The 12,977-nt window shown below is 41.6% G+C and overlaps 2 protein-coding genes across 3 annotated transcripts in view; one reads left to right on the forward strand and one right to left on the reverse strand.

Annotated features, from left to right (window-relative positions):
• Nucleotides 1–1,703, forward strand: part of baiap2a (BAR/IMD domain containing adaptor protein 2a) — a 52,233-nt gene extending 50,530 nt beyond the window's left edge. For both annotated transcript variants that reach the window (XM_062437999.1, XM_062437998.1), the window contains one exon: nt 130–1,703. Coding sequence is in view for 1 of the 2 variants with exons in the window: in XM_062437998.1 (XP_062293982.1) it covers nt 130–199 (70 nt within the window). In the remaining variant the exon portion in view is untranslated. The remainder of the gene's footprint in view (nt 1–129) is intronic.
• Nucleotides 1,704–3,163: 1,460 nt separating this feature from the next.
• aatka (apoptosis-associated tyrosine kinase a) lies at nt 3,164–12,670 on the reverse strand. The gene is made up of 12 exons (XM_062437995.1): nt 12,582–12,670; nt 12,121–12,200; nt 11,558–11,676; nt 11,297–11,384; nt 11,042–11,175; nt 10,395–10,479; nt 10,175–10,296; nt 9,511–9,660; nt 4,540–7,939; nt 4,266–4,446; nt 3,970–4,173; nt 3,164–3,441 (listed from the first exon to the last, which is right to left on the reverse strand). The coding sequence occupies exons 1-12, from the start codon at nt 12,595–12,597 to the stop codon at nt 3,413–3,415; spliced, it is 4,608 nt and encodes a 1,535-aa protein (XP_062293979.1). The 5' UTR covers nt 12,598–12,670; the 3' UTR covers nt 3,164–3,412.
• Between the last annotated feature and the right edge of the window lie 307 nt (nt 12,671–12,977).

Genomic DNA, 12,977 nt, shown 5'->3' on the forward strand with positions numbered 1-12,977 from the left:
AAAAAAAATAAGGAAGGCAGATCATTTTGGGTATGGTTATCTAGTTGACTCTTTATCTAGAGATTTTTCTTTTTTATGTGTTCAACCTAACTGTCACTGTTCCTTGCCCCACCCCTCCTCTCCCTGCAGTGACCGCTCCCTGGAGGTCTACCTCCGGCCCACCTTCAATGATGACCGATCTGCACCAATCTTCTACTAGCGGACTGCTGCCCCCTTATGTCCACCCGTGGGCCCTTTATTTCATAAGAAGAAAGAGTAAAATGGCCAACACTGGCTTGTTTGAGTTGTATGATGTTATCACAAGAGGGCCCAGAAGTGTGATTAGGGGGGGAAAAATCTCTTCAAGGAACGTGTTACACTACTAAGAAGTTAGTTTATTTGCTATGGAAATTCACTCTGAGAACTTCCGGGCTGCAAACGCTTACATGACACTGCAGGTAAACACTGAATGTCTCATTCTGAACATTCAAGTGCAAGTGTGACAGTAGATTTTATTAGTTATTTAGATCCCACCACTTGTGGATAAGGTATGGCTATTAGGTTGTACTAGTGATGCCGTCACATTATTATTTATCTGCACTTCTACTATGGGATTTATTGTTTTCTTTGACATTATACACTGTAAAATACACTTGAGGATTATTTACATTAATGAACAGTGAAGGGACACTCTCTGCATTAGTTTTTTTTTTTTTTTTTAATTGAAGCTTGAGGGTAAAGATATGGTAAGATGGTAAACGTTTTTAGTGCATCACTGTAATATGCACTCAAGGCAAAGTATAGATTCGGTACTGCTACAGATAGCTAGAACTGGACAGTTGGTGTTTTTTTTTCATCTTTCTTTTAAGTAACAGAATTATATATTTACTAGTTGTGATACAGTATACCCAGATTTCCAATGTGGGAACTGTGCCTTCAATTTTTTTAAAACATATGCTTCATGCAGCATTGACCAAATCATCCTGTAAACTGCTTTGAGGGCATATGCATCACAGTTCTGCTTGTATTTTTATATTTCGTAAAATATCAGCAGGATTATGTCCTCTTTTGTCTTGTTTCCTTGACTTTTTTTCTTTTTTTTTGCTTGAGCATGCTCCAGTACAGTGCAATTTGCAATTCCACTGAAATAATACGTTTTCAATTGCTATTCTTTCCTTCTCTCGTTATTACAATAATATCAAAGCTGCCAGATAGCCAAGAGGTGAAATACAATGCATATATAATGGGCTTTTTAAATATTTAGCTTTGAGGGAGTGGTAGCTTATCAGATAAGGTACAGTATTATCATAGCTTTTGATCATTCATTCTCAGTATTATACACTCGTGGGACAAGAGCTTAAAGCAGAGGCATTTATGTATACTAAGTTGTGTGTGGATAGTAGTGAAACTGTATGTGATGGAAAAGAAATAATGTGTATGGTATGTGAAACAGCTAAAATGCCTGTTCAACTGCAATAAATCAAAAGTTACAACATGAAGAATTCATTTCCCATAGATGAGAGTCCTCTACACTGAGTGATATGATCATGCTTTTATTACATAGCTCATTTGGGCAGCAAATTTCAAATGCATTTTTTACTTTTATATAGCTTCCATTTTGCCCATTTCCAACTTTTGTCCCTGTTTGTATTGTATCTGTACTGTACAGAAAGTGCATATAAATTATCTTGTCCAAAAATAAATCTAAATGGGCATACATGTCATATTTTTATGTGTTGTGTCATGTTGTCATGGTTTGTGTTTCAGAAAAATATGCGTCTTGGACAATATTGCAGATAAATCACAGGCACACGAAGGGAAAAAAGTATTTGGATTTATTTGTTTGGGATAGTACAATAGCCATGAGTGAGGGAGAAATGGAAACAGCAATGATGTTACTACTGGTGCATAGAACAACCCACCTCATCTTCTCCAAACATGTCTGCCACTTTTAGCCAAGGGGCTTTATAATATCTATTTGGCAAATTTGAGAGACCGTCATCCTGGATTGCATCTTTTCAAATGGTTGTAAAAAAAATACTAGCAATGTTTTCTCTTCTTGCAGAACTTAAAAGGCAAGATGAGAGGAAACAGAATTGGCACTTTGAGCTACAGAAGGATAGAGAGAGGGAGGGAGCTGTCAATACAGCAGTAGTAATTCAAGTCAAGCTACCTGCTACATGTTGATATAACATTCATACAATATGTGAGATATGTCATAGTTTGAATGTCTTTTTTTTTGTACACCTCAGACCCGGGCTTTAGGACAATTGTAATAGAATTATGTAACATCATGGATGAGACTATGGCCAATACATAGACATAGAAAAGATGTTTAAAGATGATACCAACTGACATTCAACATTTCTGACTGGCATGTTGACATGACACAGGCAAATTGTGTTGAAACACCTCTCCATCCCTTTGGTGGTGTTCTATTGCAGATGAAATGTGATATAAGCTAATAACCACAAAATAAAGTGAACCTGTAGCTGGCACTGTGGACACAAATAGGGAGTGTCAGATGTTCACGTATATCATTCCAGGATGGGGAGATTTGGAGCAACTTCTACAAATAAGAACCCAGTTTGGCTACGCAAAAAAGTGCTTTAGACAGATGCAGTAACAGTAGACAAATACTGTAAGTCAGAGTGAGTGGTGGTGATAATTAAGGGCGTGACAACACCTTGTTTCCTTTAAATCCAGCTGTCAACATCATTTGGTTTTGTCAGACCCTAAAACTTGGATTAAGAGACAAACAGTTTCAGCATCTCCATCTTCACTGCCACCCACAACTGATAAAAAAAGTCAAATTTTGTTTTTGGAAATCCACCAAAGCTTTGTATGCAACAATCACTAAGCATTGTTCTCTGGCTCCAACAATGAGAGCTCTAACAGTCTTTAAAAATGGCAGATCAATGATAAGCAGATGGACCAAGGTAGCCAATGAGAGGAGCAGCTAGAAATCCTCTCATTTCACTCATTTCAGTTTTTTTTTTAATACTTTTATTCTTATGATTATTTTATAATTCACAAATCAAATGACCTGTAAGGTCACCAACAGAAATTGATGCTGCATTGAGCAAATAAGTTACTGCAGTTATCGTCACATACTCCATGTTAAAACTAATATACTTTTCTTATTCTGCAAACAATATGATCTGTTTTTGAATCCATTCTCCTGGTTGTCTCAATCACATTGCCACATCAGCAGATATCACTTTTTCTTCATAAAAAAAACAAAAAAACTGTGTGCAAATCATCAAGGGTGTTTCACTACAATATGAGGCACTGTCTCATAAAGGGTCACCAGAGTCAGATGCCCCAAATGTTGATAAAAATAAAACTCTGTATAACATCTAGATATAATAATGCTGCTTTTCTGTGTTGAGAAGAAATACGGACTCCTCCTCCAGTCAGGGCCATGAGACACTCAATCTTTTGGACTATCTTCACTGTTCCCTGTTGGATGCAAACAAATGAAAACAAGTATTGTAGCTTTACAATAGTGACTAATCAAACAGTTTAAAGTGGTATTCCACCCAAACACATGTTTAATGAGTCATACTATGTTTGACCCATTGTCTTTTTAAAATGAGCAGTTTTGACCAAATTTGGCAAATTCATATCAGTAAAAATAGAGTCCAATTCAAATTCAAAAGATTTTCACAGCAGGAAAATAACTCCTTAAACTGCCTCTAATTTACTTCTCTTACCATCTTTAGACTCAATATGCTACAAACATTAAATTATCCACCAAAATATCTCTCAATAGATTCTGTTTGTAGCTGAGGTCGTAAACTATTCATGTTATGAAAATATTCTAGTGTATCAATAAAACATCATGTGCACTAAATTAAAAACTACAATGTTAAAAATATTACGTGTTTGTGACAATGTTGTTGATGCTTTTCATGTTATATTGTATATGCAAATAAATTAACATTATATAACAGTCCAAACTCTTTATGGAAGACAGTTAATACAGACCTGTTGCTGTGCCCATGTGGGGGTCAGAGACGTGTGTGATGGAGAATCGTGAGACAATAAAACGGTTAAGTGCTACAGCTGCAGGTTTTGGAGGCTCGGGACTCTTGGGTGTAGATGTGGGTGAGGAGTCGGGCTCAGGGACGGTGTCAGGTGAAGACGGGCAGGGCTCAAACGGAAGGTCATTTTCCCACTCATAACCCCCACCTGAATAAACATAGTAATGACACATAGTTATGATGGACAATCTGGGATCAGTGAAATAGGACCTATAGTGTTATCTCCTTGATAAAACTCACCCTCTTCTGAGTTGTTCCTGTCTGTTTCTTGAGAAACACAGTATGTCTCACAGGATTGGGCTTCAGATTCAGGGTCAGGTTGCGGCTGGTGGTCAGAGGTTATTTCCTCTGAGGATTCCTGCTCACTGGACTCTACCCTTGTGGAGAAGGTGTAGTCAGCCAGATCTCCTGTGGGGCTCTCCTAGAAGTCAGAAACAAAAAATATCCCTCACACACAACAATAATCTAATCTTTAATGGACAAAGACACATTTAGACCTAATAACATCTCATACCTGGTCAAAAAGGAACACAGTGACATCATCAAAAAAAGACACTGCCTTTTTCTTTCTCTCCAACTCGTCACAGAAGGACTGGGTGAGCAGGGTGGGCATCTTCAGGAGGCTACGGAGGTGTCTAGCCTTGCTGCAGTCACTCACCACCACTGGCACTGTGGTGACATCCTCCTCACTTTCCTCACTGTCCTCATCCTGGATGTTGTAGGTCCTCAACTCTTCATCAGACTCACTGTCATCAGAGTCATCTTCATCCTCTGCCTCCTCCAGTGGAGCTCTGACATTTTCTCCACACAGCTCCAACAATGATGAGGAAGTGGACAGGTCAGCAGGCCCGTTGGATTCTTCACATAAACTGTCCTGTGAGTCACATTCCCCTGCGTCTATGTCCTCAAAATCATACTCATTTATTCCCACACCCTCCCTTCTGTCCTCTGTTTCTTCTTCATCATGATTGAATTCAGGCAGCTCCTCCTCCTCTGTGGATCCATCACTGTTTTCATTCTCATTGGGGGCCTCGTCTCTGAAGTCAGTTATGGTGGAGTCAGAACACAAATACTGGACAGGGGAGCAATCTTCTGCTCTCCTGCTCCCTTCCTCGTGGTTTGCTGAGGCCTCCTGGACAGTAGAAGAAGGTTCAGACATAATGGAGGAACTAAGCTCTGATGAGGGCTCCTCTCCTGAGTGCTCTGTCTCCAATCCAAAATCATCATCTGCAGGGGTAGACTCTTTGGTCAGGCAGCCACCCATCTGCGGAGGATATGGTGACAGCATGGACAAACCAGGAGTGGAAGGTGGATGGCTCAAACTAGGGTCAGCCTCTGAGAGATTTGCCAAAACACAACTTTTCATGTGTCTCAGATTCATAATATGTTCTTCGTTGCTGAATTTCCTTTTGATATGATCATCATCTCTGGTAGAGCTAAATTTCTGAGCCTGCAAGTCACGGCTATTTGGACCTGTAAAGAACTTACTGCCTTCCTCTCGAGGGCTTCTCTCATTTTCAGCATCATAGTCAGAGAAATAGGCTGAATCCCTGTATGGGTTCTTATCAGGCAGGCCCTTTAACTGTAGCTCTGAGGTGCTGGTAGAACTGGAGAAACCTTGATCCAAACCCACTTTCAGAACAAGTTCAGTTTCTCCATCCAGCCTAGGGCTCCTGTCACCTCCTCTGGGATCTCCAAGCTCTTTGAAGATAAACTCTGGAGATTCGTTGTTCTCTGTGTCATATCCACTGTCCAGTGATTTGGGCAGCAGAGGGGTATTGAAAGGATCTGGGCTAAAGGCCTGGTCACAAGGGCTTGCCATTGATGAAGACAGGTTAAGAGTGTCTACAGAGTCAGGTGTTCCCTCTGGAATCTTCAGTGGGCTTAGCTCTTCCTCCTCTACCTCAGCATAGTCCAGGTTGAAGTCCGCAAAGATCCCTGATGTAATATCTGTAATGTCATCATCATCATCCTCACTGTAGTCGCCAAGCTCAACCAGGCTAATGGTGGAGTTTCTGACTCCCATCCCGCTATCTAACACTCTACTACTGTCTGATGTCTCTGGATAGGTTAGCCTCTTGTCTCTAAGACCAATAGAGACTGCTGTTGAAACCCCCTCCCAGATATTACCCCTCTGCTTGTCTATCAAGACTCCAGTTTGACCAGTCTGAGGCTCCTTGAAAGCGGGAGGGGACTTTACAAAGCTTGCCTCGGGTATCATCTTAGGCTCAGAGTACAGTCGCTCTCCATTTAGCAATGATTGTTTTTCATATTTTACCTCCATTTTCTCAGACTCTGTACCCCTAGTATTTATACTTGAGCTGGTAAGAGAATCAATACTTCTTAGATTATCTACAGGTGAGTTATTTTCCATTGGAGTGGCCTCTCTTTCTTTATGACACAAGTGAATGTAAGACCCTAATTCACTGGGATTGCTAACAGCTTTACCTCCTTCTACCTCCAAGGTGCCACAAGACCTGGAGCTGTGGAAGGTTCTAGTGGTAGCCTTAGTCAAAGACCATAATTCTGTTGTGTTAGAGTGAGCAGCATATTGAAGGTCCAGATAACTTTCATGCCCACTGCCTGTCTGCCTGCCATCAAAGCTCAGGCTATTATTGTTTGCTGAATGGTTTGAGGTCCAGTTAGTGGTCTCTCCCTCAGAGAAAAAGTCATCCTCTGTGTCTCCATCCCTCCGCTGGCCCACCAGCAGTCCATCGTCTGTCCCTACATCGATGCTAATGTGATTAACAATGGGTAGTGTCTTTCTGAGGGGACCCATAATTTTATGGCAGCTTTCATTAACCGTGCTATGACCTGTGCTCGCCTCAAGGTATGGATCACAGAACCCTAAGCTGGGGCTGCTGACTGCTTGTGACAAACTGCGTGGGTTTTCTAAACCCCCCACCGGATGGACAATGTTTGATTGTGGCTCTGGCGACATATGCAGTTCAGAAAGACAGGTTTGGTGGCCTGTTTTGTATGCGGATTGTTCACAGTAGACAGCGTCGTTCTGGTAGGATGAGAAGCAGTTGTTGGAGTGGCCTAGCTTTATAGGGCTGGTGTCAGATGCCTGTCTCAGTAGTGGCTCCATGGTTAATTGGACAGTGGGGCTTGAATCGGAGTCATAGGCAGTAGATTTGGTGTTGTCAGCAGTTGACCAATAAGCACTGGGCTGTGCCATGGATGAACCAGTCCGGCTTTCAGAGGACAACCTGCTGTTGCTGGCTTCCAGTCCTGGGCTGTAATCCTCTTCATTATCATCCAGGTTAATGTTACACTCTACTGGCTCTTCTATGCGAATATAGTATTCACTGCTCACTGAGGGGCTGTGGGCACTCAACACAGGCACCACACCCGGGTGCTCGGGTTCATAATAGGATGGGGAAATGCCTGAGGTCAGGCTGTTACTCTTGCAGCCCCCTGAGCTGCATCCTTTACTTGAATAGTAGATATCCTGGTAATGTGGGTTCCCCTGGCCCAGTGGTCCACTGGTGGAGGAAGAGCAGTAGGGCTGCTCAGCTCGGGCCTGCTCCCACTTGTACTCAAAATTGAGACCATGGCTGGTCTCTGTGACAGTCAGTAGGTCGTCTCCTGTGTCAGAGTGGAAACTGTCAGAGAAGTGCTCCAGAAGGGGAAAGGAGGATGAGGCAGAGGAGGCCAGCTCCACTGCCTGAGTTTGATCTGTGCCAGGGTCTTCAGCTGAGGCAGGTGTAGGGGTCAGAACCAGGGCTGTGGATGTAGCTGTGTGAGAGGTGCTGCAAAGCAAGTTGGGTCTCAAGGCATTCCAACGTTGTTCAAAGTCCTCCTCAGCCTCACTTGAGCCTTTGGCACACAAGTATGTCACCAGAAGGTGTACTTCCTCACTGCTGGGTCTCAGCTCTGGCTGCAGCCAACAGAACTGCATAACTTCATACCTGCACAAAAATAAGAGAGAGGAGAAATAATTAGAGAGTAGGAGAAAAATGAAGTAATAATTATGTATCTCTTCTCAACTCTGCCATGTCAATTAACTCAGAGGTACTTATTAAACTCTTAAGAATTGTTTTTAAGTAAGCAGAGAAATGGGCAGAAGTTAAAGAATTGATTCTAGACTTGCAACACAGCAATTCAAAAGAGAACTTTTTTAGTCAGCACGCTCAAGCAAAACCAAGTACTTTTCCATGACATAAGATCAAAGACATATGGAGTGTATGAAAGAGGTGCAGTGCAGACGCTGACATAGAAGTTATTTACATTCCTCCTTGTGTGTGTATGTATTGTGTATGTGTGAATCCTCTTTGTACCAAAGATGTTTAATTTATTGGGGAACTTTTTTTTTGTTTTTTGTTCTTTTTAAAAGAAAGAATTAAATGAAAACTATATTTCGCTGGATTCCCAGGTAAAGATGAATGAGTTGATTAGACTCTGGTCGATGCCAGAGGATCATAAAGGGAGTATTGATCATTTGCTCTTAACAGCAAAGAGAAATATTGCCACAATGGAGCAATGCAACACCATAAGCAAAAAACGATTTTGAAAATAGGACACACTGGGCCTGATTTACAAAAGGTTTGCATGTGTAAAGACGTGTGCAAACCTGACATTATCGCAAAAAATGTGCAAGTTGATCTACTAATGCAGTGCACTGAGGCTTGCGTCTTACAACTGTGTAAGATAATACGCACTGTCCATTTAGTACTTTTGCCATAATGAATATGAAATGTGGGGCGTTTTAACCCCAGTGTACAAAATACAGGGAGGAGAAAATGCAAATATGTTATTTAGCACACGCATTGTGATTTACCAAACCTGAAGGTATTATTTCTGACACTAACTGCGTCTATAAATAATACCTTTGAAGGACAGGTATTAACCGGCTGCGCACTGCGCATATATGACTTCTGTTACTGTGGAGAGGAACAGACGGAGGCAAAATGACAGAATACGCACAGGACAGAGTTTTTCCACCTGTGTTAATATTTTTGGAGTGGAATATTTTTGGTTTTACTCACAGCATTGACCATATGTCGGTTTTTCTGGTAATATTTGTTTTTTTTATAACTCAATACATTTGTTAACCTCTTCCACTAGAACCTGATCAAATTTCATTTTGCACTTGCAGGCTTTCTGCTTGTCCAAACTCCATTAAGACATGCAAAACCCTAATTTAAATACTGCTATCTCCACCCTGTTGCACCAATTTTCATTCGTGCAGTTATTCTTAGTAGATCACCCGCAAAACACACGCAAACAAAACGTGCAATCTATTGCACTGTGGACGCAATTTAGTACGCTTTATTTGGGACCTTAGTAAATCAGGCCCACTGAGTAGTGTGCTGGTAAAAGGGACATTTATTGATCAGTGAGAGGTGAAAGGTTTAGTTATCAGCAATGTTTACAAGGCAGCTTACAGTATATGGCGTCAAGATACATAACATTCTGTGTTTCAGCTGATGCATGTGTTTGTATGTCTCCATGAGCGTGTGGGCATGCAACTATGTCTCACCAGCGCTCAGCCAGGGGGAATTGGAGCTGGGGTTTGGGTAGTTTAAGCTGCTGTTCCTTCACAGCATATGTCAGTACCTGTCGGTCAGAGTAGTGTCTGTATGGCTGGTTTCCCAGCTCAAACAGTTCCCACACAGTCACCCCCAGTGACCTGGAACAAGCAAAAAAAAAAAAAACGGGGGAAAAAACAATAAGTGCATTCACCAAGCATATCCCAGATATGGCCATGTTCCAAACAAGCTGTTCATTTCAGAATCTTGTTTATGCTATATTACAAGTATCCTTGTGCAGTACACATTTCCCAGTGAGTTTTAGAATAAAAGCAGACAAGATGACAGGAATATAGGAAAATCTAAGCTTATTCTTGGAAAAGAGGTAAAACTGAATTTGTCCAAGTCACTGGTGATGTTAGCATGGTACCATACATCTGCAATAATCTTAATGTTGTACACATATTTCCCAAACAGTTGACTTGCTCCATAAAATAACAGGAAAATATAACATGATTCTGTATACAAGCCCTATTCCCAATAACATCCTGGCACTATATTCTTCAATAAATACATGTCAGAGCAGGTGGTGGAAAACATTTACGTTTTTTATTTTGATAAAAGTCATTGTTGAGTCAATAATATTTCCTGTTTGTCACTCCCTAAATATCTCACCATATGTTACTTGACTTGGTTTGGTCAACAACCAGCAGGTTTCCGTGGACCTCATCTATGAGCTCAGGTGCGATCCAGCGCAGGGGCACCCAAATCTGGTCTTGTGTTACATAATAGTCCTCCTATAGAACAAAAAATAAAATGTATACTTATATTTTGAGTCCTGGGTGACAAGGTAAAAATCTCAAAGGGTATTGAGATTATCCAAAGACAGTCTAACCTTGTATCGGCTGTGAGAAAGGCCATAGTCCCCAATCTTCACTGACATATCTGAAGTTAGAAGGCAGTTTCGCAAGGCCAGGTCACTGTCAAACCAAACATACCATAAACATATGCTATTTATTTAGTGTTGAAAGTTTTATGAAAAATACTGTTGGGTTTTAACTATTGTCAGTACATTCAATTCATCAGTATTGATTGGATTTGCTAATACATATTATTTATAATATATTCAACTGATTATCCTATCTAGCCATTGCATTGAATGAAGCATAGTGTAATATGTGTACATGTTGAATATCAAGGACCGCTTCCTCTAACCTGATCATGTGAAGACACAGGCTAAACTATGTCATTTTGTTTAATCTCACCTCCTCCACAAACAAGGAGCTCTTTAGCCAGGCAGCCACTGACTAGTTGCTATGGCAACCACCGCACAGAGATAGAGCAGGAAGGGTTCGCCCCCGGCAACAAAATCACTGATGCTGGAGTTCGTGACAGCTACTCAGGCAGCACCAGGATGTTGTTGCAGGGAGAGACCAGCAGAGAGCACACAGGCTGTTCAGATGGATTGCTCTGTTCTTTTCTGGGGCATTAGTATTCAGGCTGATGAAAGTAAACAGAACTGGACTGACAGGCATACTGTACCTATGTATAAAGTTGTATTTGTGGAGGTGTAGAAGCCCTGAGGCAATGTCACATGCCATTCGCTGGAGGATCAAAGGGTCAGGAGTCTCAGAGTCAGCCACCCGGCAACTGCGGAGGTAGCTCTTCAGATCACCCTGGGAGAAGAAAGAAAATGAAGACTGTGAGCTGCTGTGACTTTTTATGAATATTGATAGCGCACCAAGGGAGGACATAATGAATGAATAAACAATATTTGATTATTAAAGCAAGTCCCACCAGAGGGCAAAACTCCATGACCAGCAGATAAGGAGTAACCTCTGAGCACTGTGCCAGACACTGCAGGAGAGCAGGGTGCTGGAGGGTTCTGGCAGAGGAAACAGAATTTGAGTGGGTATGAGAATGCAAAGACCATGCATACAATAACTAATCATATCATTATCTGTTCATTCATTTACATAATGTTGTTGCTACATATGTAGTGCTATTCATGTGCTGAAGGGCTACGCTGTGTGATCCCTGGTGTTTAAGTGAACTAACCGATATGGCTGGACCTCCTCCAGGAACTGCATCTGGTCCTGGACACTAGCACTGGCCTTCAGCTCCTTCACCACCACCTGGGTGGTGCTAAGGCCTGCATTGACCTCGCCCAGCAAAACCTGAGATGTAGACGGAAGGAAACTTTAGTGACAAAGTCAAAGCAGGTATATTGGAATTTACTTCTACTGGAATTTGCAGGAGAAAACAGACAAAGCAAGAATGGGAATCATGCAAGAGCAAATATATGAATTGTTACAGCAGCATGTTTCTGTACAGTAAATTGTAAGGAATTTACTGTGCCTGGAATTTCAACTTGTCTCCCATGGAATCAACACACTGACACAAGTGCCAAAGATTAGCCTCGCTAGAATGAGATCATCCTCACATTACCCTCGCATTCCACACAGAGTTGGTGCACAGTTAGTAAAGTAAGGATAATTGCACTTTTGCAAATTGCAGTTGAAACAATGAATAAGTGATGATGATTACAGAGGTGGTGAGTCATGATCCAAATACTATGTGTCTGTGTGTATGTCCTAAGAATAAAAAAAAGTACGTTTTACCTTGCCAAACCAGCCATGTCCAATCTCCTTTAGATAAAGTAGACTATGGCGGCCTAGGTCTGATGATTTCAGCAGCTGGACTGGAAAGACCACAGTAAGAAATATGGAGGATTACTTTTAGACTGAAAAATGGATAGATTGCAGAGGAACAACAAAGGTTTTCAAAGAAAGATGGAAAAATAGAAAGTTGTGAATTGCTTTCAGATATAGAAAAGAAGCCACAAAGATAGAGATCAGAAGAGAGAAAATAGAACCCCCACAGCTAAACTGCAAATGCACATTTTCCTAAGTAAAAAGTTGTACGAAAGAGCAGAGATTGCCTGAAGGAAATAAATCTAATTTCCAAGATAAATTAAAAGATTCTTTGTGTAGAACAAAGTTTACTACCACCACACACACATTTACTACAGGGACACTGCACTATTCTGCAAATTAACTCAACTTGTGCACAAATCAAATACCTCCATGGATCCTCATATTTCAGAAATGGAGATGTTGATGACGGAGCAGTGGAGCGGCCAGCCACTCTGAGCACCTTGACAGGAACTGAGTCAGGTACTGGTTCAGAGTGTGAGAACTGAGAGCCCATGGCCCCAGCCCTAACCCCAGGCGCCTTAGCCTCATTGTGTGTATGTGAGAAAGAACCCACGGTCGCAGTGTGTGTGTGAGAGAGCCTCGGCAGGATTTAACCCTCCGAGCCCTCGCACAGCTGAACAAGCTCGCCACGCTGCCTCTCCCCTTCTGCAAAAAGCTCATCCTCCAACTGGGACACACACAAACATACGCACTGTCCTCGTCTAGAGCTCTCCAGCTGTCGAGAAAACACCAAAATCCTTGGTTCCTATACAGCATACATT

The sequence above is a fragment of the Scomber scombrus genome, chromosome 18 (assembly GCF_963691925.1).
Source record: "Scomber scombrus chromosome 18, fScoSco1.1, whole genome shotgun sequence".
Classification (NCBI taxonomy): Eukaryota; Metazoa; Chordata; class Actinopteri; order Scombriformes; family Scombridae; genus Scomber; species Scomber scombrus.

Bases quoted from the DNA above. Each gene is read 5' to 3' on its own strand.
- aatka (XM_062437995.1), bottom strand. The intron at 11,176-11,296 runs GTGGGACTTGCT...TTCTTCTCCCAG, and splicing joins TCATGGAGTTTTGCCCTCTG to GGTGATCTGAAGAGCTACCT. The intron at 10,480-11,041 runs GTACAGTATGCC...TTGGTTTGACAG, and splicing joins AAATACAACTTTATACATAG to TGACCTGGCCTTGCGAAACT.